General features: G+C 36.6%; 1 protein-coding gene across 8 annotated transcripts in view; it reads left to right on the top strand.

Moving 5' to 3' along the window:
• The window catches only part of Epac (Exchange protein directly activated by cAMP), a 659,154-nt gene that overhangs the window by 495,921 nt on the left and 147,809 nt on the right, over positions 1-15,424 (top strand). The window contains exon 2 of one of the 8 annotated variants that reach the window (XM_067123720.1): positions 7,851-8,757. The exons of the other annotated variants lie outside the window; for them this stretch is intronic. Within the exon in view, the coding sequence (XP_066979821.1) occupies positions 8,695-8,757 (63 nt within the window). The 5' untranslated portion in view covers positions 7,851-8,694. The remainder of the gene's footprint in view (positions 1-7,850; positions 8,758-15,424) is intronic. 8 annotated transcript variants of the gene reach the window in all.

Raw genomic sequence — 15,424 nt, 5'->3', positions numbered from 1 at the left:
TCCTGTATGAAGAGTTTTGCGATTACCTTAATTGTCAGTTCATTAAAATTGACTTGATAGGAAAAAAAATGCTTCTGGAGAATTCTGTAGTTACCCTGTTAATATATTCCTGCATACAAACGGCAGTGGATTTATACATATAACAAATTTTACAAAATTAAAATGCCATAATTATCAAAATATTAAAAAAAATAGCGTATTAACACCCATCTTGTCTCCAGGTAAATCTGGAAATATACTATGATTTTCAAAATATAACGAAACCCCCTCTGCTCTTTTGAAATATATACTCAAATCTCGACACATTAAGAGAGGGGCAGTTCAAAATTACCCTAGGTATTCATTACACAAACTCCACAACTTCATACAAACTAGCAAAAAGAAATTGGGTAAAATCTTCGGGAATGCATCGCCCTTTTTCAGTAGCTCCTCGGAACAAGGCATTCTCCCCTCCCAAGGAATAGCAGTAAATATTCCCTGATTAACCCGATAAATCAACTGTGCACGTAAAACTCTTAAAACTCCGCTCACTAAATCTCGCGGAATGGTGATGCTGATTTTATAGGCGTTATGTAAAGACAATCCGCTTCTGAGAACTGTATATCAGAGAGTTGGGGGAAGGGAGGCCTTTATCAGAGGAAGGGGGATGTGAGGTAGGGAACTGGGTCCTCGTATCCGAAGTTGGAGGCCGTGCATCAGAGGTCAGAAGTAAAGCGAGACCTCAGAGATGGGGGGTAAGGGGGACCATGTATTACGGGTTAGGTGGAAAGTGAAACCTTGCATCATAGGTTAGGTCAAATAGGGACTACGTGTCAGAGGTTAGGAAAGAGTGAGGCGTATCCTTTGGGAAAGAGAAGATCCTATATTAGAGGCAAGGGGGAAATAACAGAAATTATGGAAACGGGTATTGTGTATCAGAGGTTAAGGGGAAAGTAATGAGGTAAGTGGAAAGAGAACTGAGTGATTTTATTGCCTTTTGCTGAAGCCAATCCGTTTCTAAGAAATGTGTAGCAGAGAACAAGGGGAAAGGGGGAAAAACAGTGTACCAGAGGGTAAGTGAAAAGAGAGACTGCACCGGATATATAGGGAAAGGAGGACTGGACTGTGCATCAGACGCCAGGGGACAGGGCGATGGATTGGAGACGAATTCGAAAAAGTCAGGAAAGAACGAAAATAGAATCGCCTGGGTCAGGTGGAGTGCAGAGGGGAAGGGAGGTAAAGCAAACAACTGTTTGTAGATCAACAGTGAGTAGATTTGTCGTTGGCCCATTGCGCCTACGATCAATGAGGGGGAGAGAGAGAGAGAGAGAGAGAGGGTGGGTGGGAAGGGATAACAAAGAGGGCTCACCCTCCCCTCATATTGGGTTTACTCATACGCCTCCCTCTCGTGCGCACACCTTCTTTTACCCACTTGTTGATTCTCTCTCTCTCTCTCTCTCTCTCTCTCTCTCTCTCTCTCTCTCTCTCTCTCTCTCTCTCTCTCAATATTGTGACGTGTTCTGTAGATTTTGAATGGTCACAAAATAATGGCGTTATAAACCTCACGCACATTGTGGCATATGCAGTGATGGGTCGTATGAATTACCACTTGGGTTAGAAACTCACGCACAAATATGCATACGAACACACAGACACACACACATATATATATATGTGTGTGTGTGAGTGTGAGAGAGAGAGAGAGTTGGAGTGTGAGTCTGTGCGAGTGTTTGTGGGTTTGGGTCGTGGGTCGTATATACAAATACTTTGTTTTGAACATACATGCATACATTATATTATATATATATATATATATATATATATATATATATATATATATATATATATATATATATATATATATATATATATATATATATATATATATATATATATATATATATATATATTTGTGTTTGTCCCCTCGTAAGTGTGTTATTTTTATGCAAGTGAAGACTTTAAACTTGAAAATGCAAAAAAAAAAAAAATGGTGCGTGGGAGTAAAATTAAGTAACAAGGTTGCCTATTTAACCACTAACTTCGCCCATATCGTCCAACATTCAGCGTAATATTCCTAAAGTAACGAAGGATTATTAGTCCATCCTTATCCTCTCTCTCTCTCTCTCTCTCTCTCTCTCTCTCTCTCTCTCTCTCTCTCTCTCTCTCTCTCTCTTCCGCTCTCACGTAAAGACCTTTGAAAGCCACTGGTTCTTCGAATCATTTATGCTTTCTTTGTTGTGGGGAAGATTAAACGCAAGGCGTGGGAAGCCTGCGATGGATGAAGTACTTTCGTCCTTCCCATAGGCGTTTGTGAAGGGGTTTATTTTTGTAGTTCTTGGTCAGTATTTGGTGGTTCGTTTTTCAGGTTTTCTATAAAAGAAATCATTGAGAAGGCTTTGTCTGTCCGTCCGCACTTTATTCTGTCCTCCCTCAGAACTTAAAAAATACTGAGGCTAGAGGGCTGCAAATTGCTATGTTGATCATCCACCCTCCAATCATCAGACATACCAAATTGCAACCCTCTAGCCTCAGTAGTTTTTTTATTTTATTTAAGGTTAAATTCAGCCATAATCGTGCTTCTGGCAACGATATAGGACAGGCCACCACTGGGCCGTGGTTATAAATAGATAGATCTATTTTCGGTGGCCTTGATTATATGCTGTAGCGGCTGTACAGAAAACTCGGTTGCACCGAAGAAACTTCGGCGCATCTTTTAGTTGTTCATGTTTTCTTAGAGTATTTGGGAATCATCTGTAACTCTCTCCTTGAGAGTTGAAGGGCAAGACTCTCTTGTTGCATAAGTAAAACATTTAATGCGCAGTGACCGACCGTATACATTGTTAATTAAACCCAGTAATTTCATAATATGAACTCGGAGGGGAAAGTGCAATAGTTGGGAAAAAAAATAGTATTTTTTACGATGAAAAGAAAACAGGCGTTTTATTATGAAGTCATCTTCGGATGGGTAATGATGGACGCTGATGAGGACGGCCTCAGGGGCAATTTGGTAAATGGCCCTTTTGTAATTGACATTGTTTGGATGATATTACTTCCCGTGAATGTGTGGTGTGTGGTGTGTGTGTGTGTGTGTGTGTGTGTGTGTGTGTGTGTGTTTAAGAGACTGAGAGAGGAAATTTAATCAAGGTGATGTTCGGATTGTCTGTTAAATAAAAATTTTAATGTTCTGTTTGGTTTTCTACAGAAAATAGAGTTTTTCCCATTTAGTTGTCTATGAATTTTCAAGTATTTTTGTTATTATTCTTTGTATCGGAGAGATTTCCATAATCCATCTCTTTTTTATGAAGCCGATGGTTGATTCTTATAGCTTTTTCTTTCATTTCATATACATTGTCATTGCACCCTCTCTTGTTTTTGTTTCCCAAACGTCTGCTTATATTTCTCTTTCTCCTTTCGTTTCAGTTTCTCCCTGTCTAATCTGTCTCCTGTTCCACCTCATTCCTTCTTTCATTTTTTCCCTTTTCCTGTGTATCGATCATCCTCTCCTACGCTTCCTTGCATCTGTTGTTTTCTCTGTCTGTGCCTCGTTTATTATTTTTCTTCCCTTCATTGTTTCCTCTCTTTCTCTACTTCTTCAATCGTCCAATCCTCTTGTTTTCATCTCCGTCCATTTTAATCCCAATTCTAGTTGAGCTCCGGTTAATTTCTACATCAAGTTGGAGTTTTTTTATGATTTTTTTTTCTCCGAAGGCCAACAGGACTCGCGACTTATTGACCTCCTGCAGGGCAGGCCCAAAGAGGCTTAGGAAAGGGAAGGGCACAGAAAGAGGACAGAGAGAATTTCAGATTTGTAATCTGTTATCTTGTGAATCTTGCTGCCAAAAGTAAATTTCCCCAGCAGATGTCATTAAAGCTTCTAACTTGCTCCAGGTTGGCCGATGTATTGAAGAAGTAGAAAGTAAATACAGCATAATTTTTAATATTGTCAAATTTTATACCGCGATGAATATCCGAAAATGTATAATGCATAAGTTTTCTGAGTAATGAGACGGTAAAATCGACGACCGGACTTTCTCCAAGAACGTTTCGGTGACGAGTCTCCAATCCACCAGTCACGATCAGCTTCTGTGGTACCGCCTGCGGACGTTTACCGTCAGCTCCTAAAAAACAGACTGTAGTCGAGATGGCAAAAGAAATATAAAAGAACGGTCGAACCAATCAGCCTGGAGATTGTTTGTCTCTGTAGAGGAGCTTGTCGTGCAGTAGGCGGTTGGGTGGCGTTTGTGATCTTTATATATCATTTATTTAGAAAACCTGTTCTTATGTATTTTTCTTCCGCGATGCACTGAAATACTCTACACATTAATCGCATTGCTATTGTTTCCTCCCGATTACGTTATTTACTGTAGATTTTGTGTGTGTTGCTGTATTTACATATGCCATATTTTAGTTTTTAATTGCTTAATTGGTAGGTAATTTATTATTATAGTTTATGGTTGATATAATAGACGACCATTTACTTGATGAGCACGCATCCTCGTTATAGAATTCGAAGTGAAAAGAAAATAACTGTGACAAGAGGAGAAGAGAATAAAGAATAAAAAACAATGCAAACGAAAATTATGATAATTTTTCTCTTAGCTTTATTCACCGAGCGGAAATCCTTTCCTTCTTGCTTCTTACAGTTTTGAATATGTTTTCATTATTAGAATGAGTGTGCATTGTCCTCTCCGGTATTAAGCAAATGAATGCTTTTTTTTTTACCTTGAGTTTTAAGGAGGTAAACATGACTGTTCCATTTCAAGGATATTAATGATTTCCCCTTCGTCTGAAGCAGCTGAATAGTTTTCTCTTTCCTTAAAAGAGTAGGTTATTTTTCCCTTATATGACATTTTAACGTAGCAAATGTAATTGCATCCCAGCTCAAGGAGGATATTATGCAACCACTGCTAATTTCGGAATTAATTAAATTATCTTTTCATTTTGAGGGAGGATGTATTTCCTCTCATTGTATCAAATTAAGTAAATTACCCTCGTTTTATTTATGAGCAAAAACATGTTCCACATTCTCCGGCTCATTTTTTAATTAAATGAACATATTTCAGATCCTTTCTTATTTTATAAATCTTTTCTCTTATGTCCTATATGAGATATCGTGGTCTTCATTTTTATGTTGTAAATGCTTTCTCATAATTGTATGAAGTAGAATGCATTTCCGTCCAATTTTAAGTAAATATATGTGTTTCTTATTTTAAGGATTTTTTGTTATTTCGCGTAAGCGTATAGTGTCTTTTTTCGTATAGTTTTCATTACTCTTACCACGATTTCAGTACAGCAATGCCTCTTGCCTAAGTTTTTGTTTAGAGAGTTTTGTTTTCTCTCGTGGGTTTCTTCTCAGGCAATACTTTTTCCTTCTAAGTTTTGTGGCATGTGATAGTTTTGTCTAAAATATTTTCTCCCATCTTTCCCCGAAAATTTTGTCCCGAAATTTTGATCTTTGTAGCTTTTTTTCCATAGGTTTTCTGCCTGGTATAACAAGTTTTTCTAATGAATTTTCGCCTATGGTAGATTTTTCCCCCCTCAAAATTTTCTGCCACGATATATATTTTTTTTTCGTCATCTCTGACTGTAGGTAATTAGATTTCCCTTCCCCTGCGCCGTAATTCATTTTAGCCATGTAAAGGGATCTGATCTTTTCCAGAAAATATCATTCAGATATCCCATATGATTTAATTCCGTATGTCTTCGTTCGTTTCATTACGAAATATTTTGAGATGAACCGGTGAGACCCAGATTCTTTAGCCTAGTCGCTGAATTTGTGTTGCACAAACTGAATATATTTCTCGCTATCATGTCTGTCGATCGCTTACTCGTGATGTGTTCCATATCAGATCATTTCGTAGAACCTTTGAAAATTTTGAATATTTGCTTATGGGGAAGACGCAGTCGGCCATTAAGATCAATGAAATACTTTTAAAATACTGATTACCGTTTTCATCCCGTAGGGGGGTAGTGCCGCCAGTGCACCTCACGTGGTGCACTGTAGGCATTACTTAAGGGTCTTTGCAGCGTCCCTTTGGCCCCTAGCTACAACCTCTTTCATTCTTTTACTCTACCTCCGTTCATATTCTCTTTCTTCCATTTGACTTTCCATCCTCTCAAACAATTGTTTCATAGTGCAACTGAGAGGTTTTCCTCTTGTTACACCTTTCAAACCTTCTTACTGTCAGTTTCCCTTTTAGCGATGAATGACCTCAAAGGTCCCAGCGCTTGGCCATTGACCTAAATTCTATTCTATTCTATTCTATTACCATTTTCATGTGTTTATTGGGCTTGTATTCCTCGTGGACGGGTAACCTATATGTTCCATGCTCTGTTACTCGCTCACCCTGATGGCTTGTGGTGTGTCATCGTAACCCATTGCTGACACCGGAGTCTTTCGGAGCAAAGTTAGAGCATGGTTCAAAGATTGAATTTAGAAATAGGCCGCTGGTCTCGTGTCAGCTTCGTTACTTCACAGCCTAAAAAGGGTCGTAAATTGGAAGAAAAATCACTAGTTGGTCTGTATCGTCATGCAGCGAAATGACTGGTTTCTTGCACATTGCTCAAGTGTAATTGCTTAGTTATTTCGTTTAATAACCGGGTAATTTGCAGCCGGCTGTTATGGAAAGTAATTTGTGTAATTTTGTTGGATTCTCCGTTTTTTGTGCCGTGATTACGTCCAGTTTACCGTCCTATCCCGTTCGTCCTGTTTATTACCTATTCATTTATTTATTTTTGCTTTTAACAGGGGCTGGGTAAGGATTTAATTGCCCGTGTTGTTGTTGACTTAAAAAGCATTTTCTTGGAATCATTCTGATAATCTAGTTTGCCAGAGACTAGAAAGAAAAGAAAACAGATGTCGTGAATGCGCTTTAAGTTAATTATGCGTTTTGCTTATTGAGTTAAAAAAAAAAAAAGTAATGAAGTTTTGAATTTCTTGAGGCTTCTTTGATTTTGAACATTTTTTTATGTTTATCCAAGATATGAATATTTCAGACATTTTTAAATCATTCCGAACACTATTTTTCAAACTCACTCATACCTCATAGATTACTGCTTGGATAATCACTGCACATTCAGAGCATTGTAAAAACTTATCAGATTCAGTCAGTGTTTTGATTTTTACAACGTTTTTAAGATGAGTAAGGCATATTCCTAAATACGTTTGTTAATTTACTGAACTCTCAACATTGTTTGTATAATTCATGTAAAAATTTTGTTACATTTCGTCCAGTATCTGGTAAATCGTGTACATAAAACTATTATGAATTATGTGAGGTATTGCTGATATGCTAAGCAAATATATGACTATTTTAAAAAGATAGAAACTTTGAAAAAGAGTATTCGTGGAAATTTGAAAGTAACTTTTTCTCAATGATCCGCATATATGCTCTGAATACGTTGACTTCTTGTCATATTTTGAGATTATTTTGAATGTATGTACATTATTCACATCTTGAATTATGAAAAACATTAATAACGAGTGAATAGTTTGAGTATGTGCAATCAGTGCTTTAGCACGTAAGTACATCCCAAACATTCCTTTGTTATTGTATTCAAACTGTTATCGAATATGTACAAAATAAATCATCACATTAAACTGTATACGTATTTAGGAATCTAGAACGAAATACTTTTACATAATATCAACACGGGATTTTATTCTGCGCATATCCTGATAGCATCGATGTATCAATAAGGATAGTTCGTACACGTGTTCACTCAGCATTACACATTTTGCATGTTTCATTGATTTAAATGAGCTAACAAAAATATTTTGGACGCCAGTTAACAAATTATTAGGCTGAGCGCGCGTTGCAATTTTGCATGACACTGATCAACTTTAATGATGTGTTGTTTTCCAAACGCAGGGAGGAAAATAGATGATATTTATTTTTCTAAGCTCAGAGAAGTTTTGTGCCTGACTCAGTAAAGCGTAACATAAATTTTCATAGTAGGACATAGTTCTGACACTGAAAATACCCGTGTTTAAAACTAGAAAGGAAAATGAAAGTATGGCTTTGAAAATATGAGCTTGGGGGAAGGTACGTTGAAAGAATTGAAAACATTCCCCTTGAAAAGAGACACAGGTGTATTAAAAAATTGAAATACTGATTTCATTTGAAAAAAAGTGCGGAAAGTGCTTGCATTGCAGACTGATGAAGTAGATATTTCCAGAGTGTTAAGTTGACAGTGAATAAGGTACTTAGTGTTTGAATGACATCAGTTTAGCGTTGCGACAGCTCTGGGAATGTTTCTACCAGAAGATAAATGAAAAGGTGAAATAAAGAAGAAAATGTCTAACAGAGAGTGACAACACATAAGGAAAATCAAGGACTTTTGAAGAATACTCTGATTTCGCCATAGAATAATTTTGTAGGAAAAGAAGTAACAGTTGTGACAGAAAACTAAACGGGTAATAAAGGATTTAGTGAAATGTTAAGTACAAGAAGATAACTTGCTGGTAGTGATTAAATAAACAGCTGCTTAGTGTGATGACTCAATAAGAAGAAAACAGACAAAAACTGGATGAAGAGAGATTTCCTGATCGACTGTTAAGAATATTCGTTGCAAGTGCAAATCCTATTTTTGATTAGAAATACATCTTGTTACGGAAGAAGAAAGTCTTATTTTTTTAGTAGACACCCATTAGATCACAGATAATTAACTTTCTTATTTTTGAGTGGAAATATTAAAGAATTATAATTTTTCAAGATGTCTGCCATGATGTCAGCAATGATTAATCTCCTTCAGGAGAAAATATCTCAAATTGAAAATGTAAGTAGCACAGTGTCTTTGTTAACTGATTGATTTGCATGTCAAATGATTTTTGTATTTTGTTATCACCGGTGTGTTTACATTTTGCCCATTGTTGCATCCCTCTGTAATATGTTTTTTCCACTTACAGGCAAATACACACACACACACACACACACACACACACACACACACACATATATATATATATATATATATATATATATATATATATATATATATATATATATATATATATATATGAATGAATGAATTTTATCACATCACCGTGATTCATATTGTACAAGCATTAAGGTACAAATGTTCTTTAATATCCAATTCTCTCTACGTCGGAAATAATATATTTTCATATATATTAACCGAGGGGGAGTTTTTTAGTTAATATATGAAAATATATTATCTCCGAGGTAGAGCGAATTGGATATTAAAGGACATTTTAGTTTAATCTTATACATATACATACATATATATATATATATATATATATATATATATATATATATATATATATATATATGTGTGTGTGTGTGTGTGTGTGTGTGTATGCATAACATAAAGCTGTTTGCCTTATTAGTGGGCGCATCAAAGAACAAATAAGACAACATTTACTTCCTAATCTTTTTCACTGTCCGCAAAAATTAATCTTTGTTTCTTGTTCTTTCAAACGAATAAAAAATATGTCTAGCGTTATATAGTCAAGTTATATAGTCACGTTTGTAACAGATGTCAAATTGACGAAAGGTGCACAGTAAAAACAGATAGAAAATATCGAAGAGTAATTCTTTTCCGTTTAGGGACTCGACATCTATTTCAGGATTTCGGGATTGCATAAGAGTACTGCAATTATGACACAGTAGTTCTATTTCTAGCCTAGTTTATGCTGAAAACAGAAAACGAGAATTTAATGAGATTAATTTGCGAAAGCACTTTTAGATATCTTATGTTTTTGCGTGTTGCATACTTACATGCGCGCGCGTGTGTGCGTTTGCGTCCTTGTGCGGGCGAGCGAGCATGCGCGCGCGATTACATGGGCTCTGCTCGGAGGATAGTTTATCTTGGATTGCTCCATTTGCCAAAAGGATTTGGAGATTAACCTGTGATTTACCAGTCTGCTAACCAGGCTAGATTTTCTCCCCACCGCCCTCTCTCTCTCTCTCTCTCTCTCTCTCTCTCTCTCTCTCTCTCTCTCTCTCTCTCTCTCTCTCTCTCTCTCTCTCTGTAGTGACGCAAAGGCAGGATTAGAACTTCTCTTTGTCTCTCTCTCTCTTGGCATTATCGTTGTAAAAGACTAAATAGCATTCAGAGTTACGAAGTATATTCGAAGAAGTTTTCTCATCTCAGCATTTAAGTTTTACTCAAACTCCGCTATCTCAAACTCCTCCTCCCTTCTTCTTCTGCCAGTTTAGTAGAGGGAATTCGGTGCTTTGTAAAATCCCCTCTCGGGATGATGGGATTCATCTAAAGGCCATCTAATTAAGGTCGAAAACATCGAGGTAGAAAAACTGTAATGAAGACGAGATTATTATCCCTTGGGGAAGTCCGTTGATAATATTTTTATTCCCAGTGTTTTCGTGGTCTTTGGGTCATTAAAATCCCTTTCTTTTTCTTCCACTCGACTGTTTGGGGAGGGATTGGAAATTTGTCATCTCTTCTTACCTGTCTATCGTAGCTATCTATCTACACTCTTGCTTACATGAACACACAGACATGCACTCATATACACACATTTATTTGTGTATGTGTGTGTTTAATGTCTGTGTTTTTGTGTTGATAGATTGATAGATAGATATATGAAAAAATAAATGGTAATTTTTGGGGAATAAAACAAAAGGATCGACGATTTTCCAGACATAGATAGATAGATAGATAGATAGATAGATAGATAGATAGATAGATAGATAGATAGTCAGAGATGTCAAATTTCCAATCCCACCCTCACGTCCTGAAAAAAAAATATTAAATGAACCCGGGCCAACGAAAATATTAAGAATAAAAATATTATCAAACAGACTTCCCCAAACGCTAATAATCTCATCTTCATTACAATTTTTTTTTTTTTTTGCACCTCGGTGTTTTCAACGTTAATTAGGTGGTCTTTAGATGAATCCCACCAACACCAGAGACACGGGGAGTTTAGGGAAGGTGGGGGGGGGAGATATTACGAAGCTGCGAATTTCCTTTGGTCGTCCCGCAGAAGAAGAAGAAGAAGAAGAAGAAGGAGGAAAATAAGAAAGGGGAGGAGCGCCCTCGGAAGGGAACTAAGCCAAACTTCAATGCTGAGGAGAGAAAACTTCCGCGAATGTACTCCGTAACTTTGAATGCCGTTTGGTCTTTTATAACAATGATGCCTGAGAGAGAGAGAGAGAGAGAGAGAGAGAGAGAGAGAGAGAGAGAGAGAGAGAGAGAGAGACTTTTAGTTTTATATATATATAAAATATAGTTTTATAAAATTATATTATAAAATATATTTATTATATAAATTATATTATATATATATATATATATATATATATATATATATATATATATATATATATATAAATATATACACACACATATATATATATATATATGTATGTATCAGGTTTCACTAATTCATACGGAAGCTTTTCAATGTTCAGAGATCTGAAGCGACCAATTTCCCTTGGTATATTGATTTACAGATCTCTTTACCTTCGAAATACCCATGGAATTAGAGACAGAACGTTCAAAAATGGAGTTGGTACAAACTTTGCACTGAGTTATCACGGTGGAGATAGGTTGATTTCGTTTCTAAGTATAGAACCTAAAGTTGACATTAATCAGTACAACAGAATCGAAGTTAACTTGCCTCTTTCTTGATATTTTACTGGATTATTTCCTGTCGCATATGTATGAAACACAAAATGCAAAAAGCCCGAATCCTGGCCCGGTCATATGCAATTATATTTTAATTCACTGGGCGTAAGTTATTCCCAAGGTAAAGTGAAGTGAATTTGAAATTAAGTGGTATGTATTTGTGACTTTTTATAAATGTGTGTATATATAACATAAATATATATATATATATGAATGTATGTACGTATGTATTTACTGTATGTATATATACTTGTACATTCATATACATATATGTGTATGTATATATTTACATACATATATATATATGCAAAGAATTTTTGACCAAGAAGGGAGCAGCGCCAGTAAGGGTTACTCTTTCTGTTCTCAGAAGGTATTTTAAGAGATTGCTAGGCCCATACCCTTGTTACACTGGCTGCGATTTAACGCAGTCAGTTAACTACCAAGTGCAGTATTCACTGTTTAGGTCAACATAAACAGTGAATTTCATCAGAACATGCTTAATCCGTTCCACGTCGCAGGCGATGTGTGTGTTTTCTCTCTGTGTTTGGGTGTGGTCTGTCCTGTCCCAAGGCGTTCGTTGAACTTTTCTGTTCAGAGGCAATGAAGGCAGGTGTCCAGAGGCACCAGACTACCTTTACCCCATTTTACCCCAGGGACTTCGCCAGTATCTTCCTGTTTTTCTAGACACAGGCTTTCTTTTATTTTCGTCAAATGCTGATGCCCCCGTGGCATCTACTGTCTGGCAATATTTTTAATACTTTCTCTAATCCTCCGGCTTTTAGTATAAACCTGTACTGGACGCAGAGTGGCTGCAGACTTTTTGGGCTCTCATAGAAGCCGGAGGATTAAAGAAGAAACCTCCTTGCCTTTAAGTCCTACAAGACTAAAGGGGTTTTATTTTTGTCTTCAGAACGAGTATGAAAAAGTAATGGTGTCTAAAGGTTGGGTGGAACTAGAATAGAATAATACGCCGTAATTCGGAAAATAAAATTCGTATGTTGCCTTCCTTCAGAAAGGTATAGGAACATATTCCTGTTTAGTTCATTTTCTAAAGAACTAGAAGTGATTTACCAAGCCGTTGATTTTTGTTGGTTTAAAGAGAAAAGAGAACTCGTCGTTAGTGGCAAGGGTAATTAATACCTTCCAATTTACCTTTCCTAGTATGGAGAATCGTGTTTTATTATTGTTAACATAAATATCTTCATATAAATCACAAAAGCTAATATGGAGAATCGTGTTTTATAAATGTTAACATAAATATCTAAAATTGACGAAGTGTATATGTTTTTAAGGTGTATTTACATAATATGTGCGCAAGGGTTAAAGATCAAATTTATCAATTCCTAATAATTCTTATCATTTGCATAAATATTGTTAACCTGAACATCACCGCTAATGATTTTCAAATTCGGTGTTCTTCATAGATCTCAGTGATGCATGAATCAATGTAATGAAGAGTTTCATTAAAAGCAGAAACAAAATTGCTCGAAGATAACAAAACTTCTCCTGACCCAGTATTGTCAGTAGGGGAATATTTTTTCCATTTCAGAAATATTACGAAAACGTAGATAATACTAATAACTAAAATGACGTTGTTGAGCGTCGGTAAGATACCACTGAAAGCGTAAGGGTGCATCCATGCAACTGTAAAAATCTCCTAAGCACACGTCGGAAACTTACCGTATACATATCACAAACAGGTGGAAAACAAGCCAACAGGTGGGTAATTGTATGGAGCATTGGTTAGGACTACCAAAAAGTGGTTTACTTGTATCTAACTTGTTGGTGATGTTTGCTCAGTAAGTTGCTGAGGTGTTCATGGCATGTTTTACTGTAGCGTGGACGCCTCATCCGATGCTTGTTCTGTTTAAAATACCCAAAGGTAATACAATTGAGAAATAAAACACTTGCCAGAGTATGCAGAATCTACAAGAAGATCAATACAAAATATGCAAACTGCAGGTAAAGCACAAATAATCATAGCACATTGAAAGCATACCGTGTCTAAGTCAGCAGGATTTACATGTCATCTTGTGCCTTGCATGTGGGATCTCCACCTTAGCGTTGCCAAGTTCTCTGAATATGTAAAGAGCTACACAGAGTTTAAGAAAGGTAAATTTGCAAAAAGTATATTAGTGACTTACTCTTGCCATTTCAAGAAAGGGAGCTATGTATCTTGCTTCAAAAAGCTAGCATTTTCACAAATAGGCCTTAAAATGTTCTAAAGTTGCGAACATAAGTGAATTTCACTATGTGTATGGGGACAGTAAGGTACAGAATGTCAGCAGATTAATTGTATTTTAAAAGCATTATCACTTCAGGGTTATAACATTTCTTAAATTTAAAGGCTGTTAATATATTATATATGTTAAAGGAAGTCACACACATACCACACTTTGTTTTGTGTCTAAAGCTTTTGGGTCAATAATTCGTGACGCATAACTCTCTGATCAGAGGTGTTTAATCATTATAAGGGCACCATATGGTAGTTATTGAACTAAATGAGCACTTGTGCCCACTTTCATAAACGAACTCATCAGGATTGAAAGCCCATGAAAGTTATAAGGCGCGGGGTTCCAAACTTTGCCAAGAGCATTTTAATCAGTTTCCAAAATGCATGGGTCCTTTTGTAAACAGCCTATTTTGGGTACTATTTAGCCTTTCTGATACTCCTGCGGTCTTCTTTCGAAGCTGCTCCCTCCATGAGTTTATTCATACATAAAATGTATTCGCATAGCAATTATGCATGAATGAGGATTCAGTTTTCGATAATTATATGCACCTCTTGACTACATGCATATTTTTGCAGAGTGATTCACTCATGTTCCTCTAACTGCTTTGAATGTGAGACTGAAAAATATATTTACAAGTGCTTAGAGGGTATACCTTCTCCACCAGTTGGTCAAAAAGCTCAACTTTGAGTATGGGACTTGAAATCCGGTATGTGAATGTCATCAGTAAGTTTGCGTTTACTTGAAAAACCAACCCTTTCGCTTTTAGATGAAGGAAAATATGTTCAAATCACCTTGAGGTTTTTGACTTGAAATTTGTCATTAAGAAAATTTGAACAGAAACGAGCAGTTGTAGCAGCTGATTCCTCAACCGATATGCGAGACTGAGGAAAGACTCTTAACGGTGTCCCAATTACGACTGACTAGTTGTTGTTTTGGACTGAGCTGGTTTTATGCCAGCACGGGCTCTTGCTCATACAGCAGCCCGTAATTGTCATATACGATATTTATAGTGAAAAAATGGCCATGGATGAGATAAGTAAAAATTAAAGGTATGAAAAAGTGAAAATATGGTCATGAAATGAGAAATTCAACAGGTAGGATTACAAACCCATTTAAATCCTAAGATATCCATCAGTAGGAGAGCCCTGTAGGGGGTTAGTGCAGTCATTGCACCTCACACGCGGTGCACTGTAGGCATTACGGAAGGTTCTTTGCAGCGTATCTTCGGCCCCTAGCTACAACCCCTTTCATTCATTTTACTGTACCTCCTTTCTTGTTCTTTCTTCCTTCTTACTTTCCAGCCTCTTCTAACACTTGCGAGGTTTTACTCCTGTTACACCTTTCAAACCTTTTACACTTAATTTTCCTTTTAGCGTCGAACAACCTCGCAAGACCCAGCGCTTGATCTTCGGCCTAAAATGTATGTTCTGCACTGTATTCTATCAGTAGGAGAGAAAGAGTGATAGTAGCAAGTCCTGGCGAGTCGTAGATGCCCAGTAAGGAAAAAGGGTAAAAAATTATTATAAGAGGAAAATAAATTGTAAGGATAAATCTGTCAGCATTCATGGAAGCCGGATACAGTAGAGGTACTCGTA

This window comes from Macrobrachium rosenbergii, chromosome 21 (assembly GCF_040412425.1).
Source record: "Macrobrachium rosenbergii isolate ZJJX-2024 chromosome 21, ASM4041242v1, whole genome shotgun sequence".
Taxonomy (NCBI): domain Eukaryota; kingdom Metazoa; phylum Arthropoda; class Malacostraca; order Decapoda; family Palaemonidae; genus Macrobrachium; species Macrobrachium rosenbergii.
The sequence above is the reverse complement of the archived record's forward strand: the minus strand, read 5'-3'. Positions and strand labels throughout refer to the sequence as shown.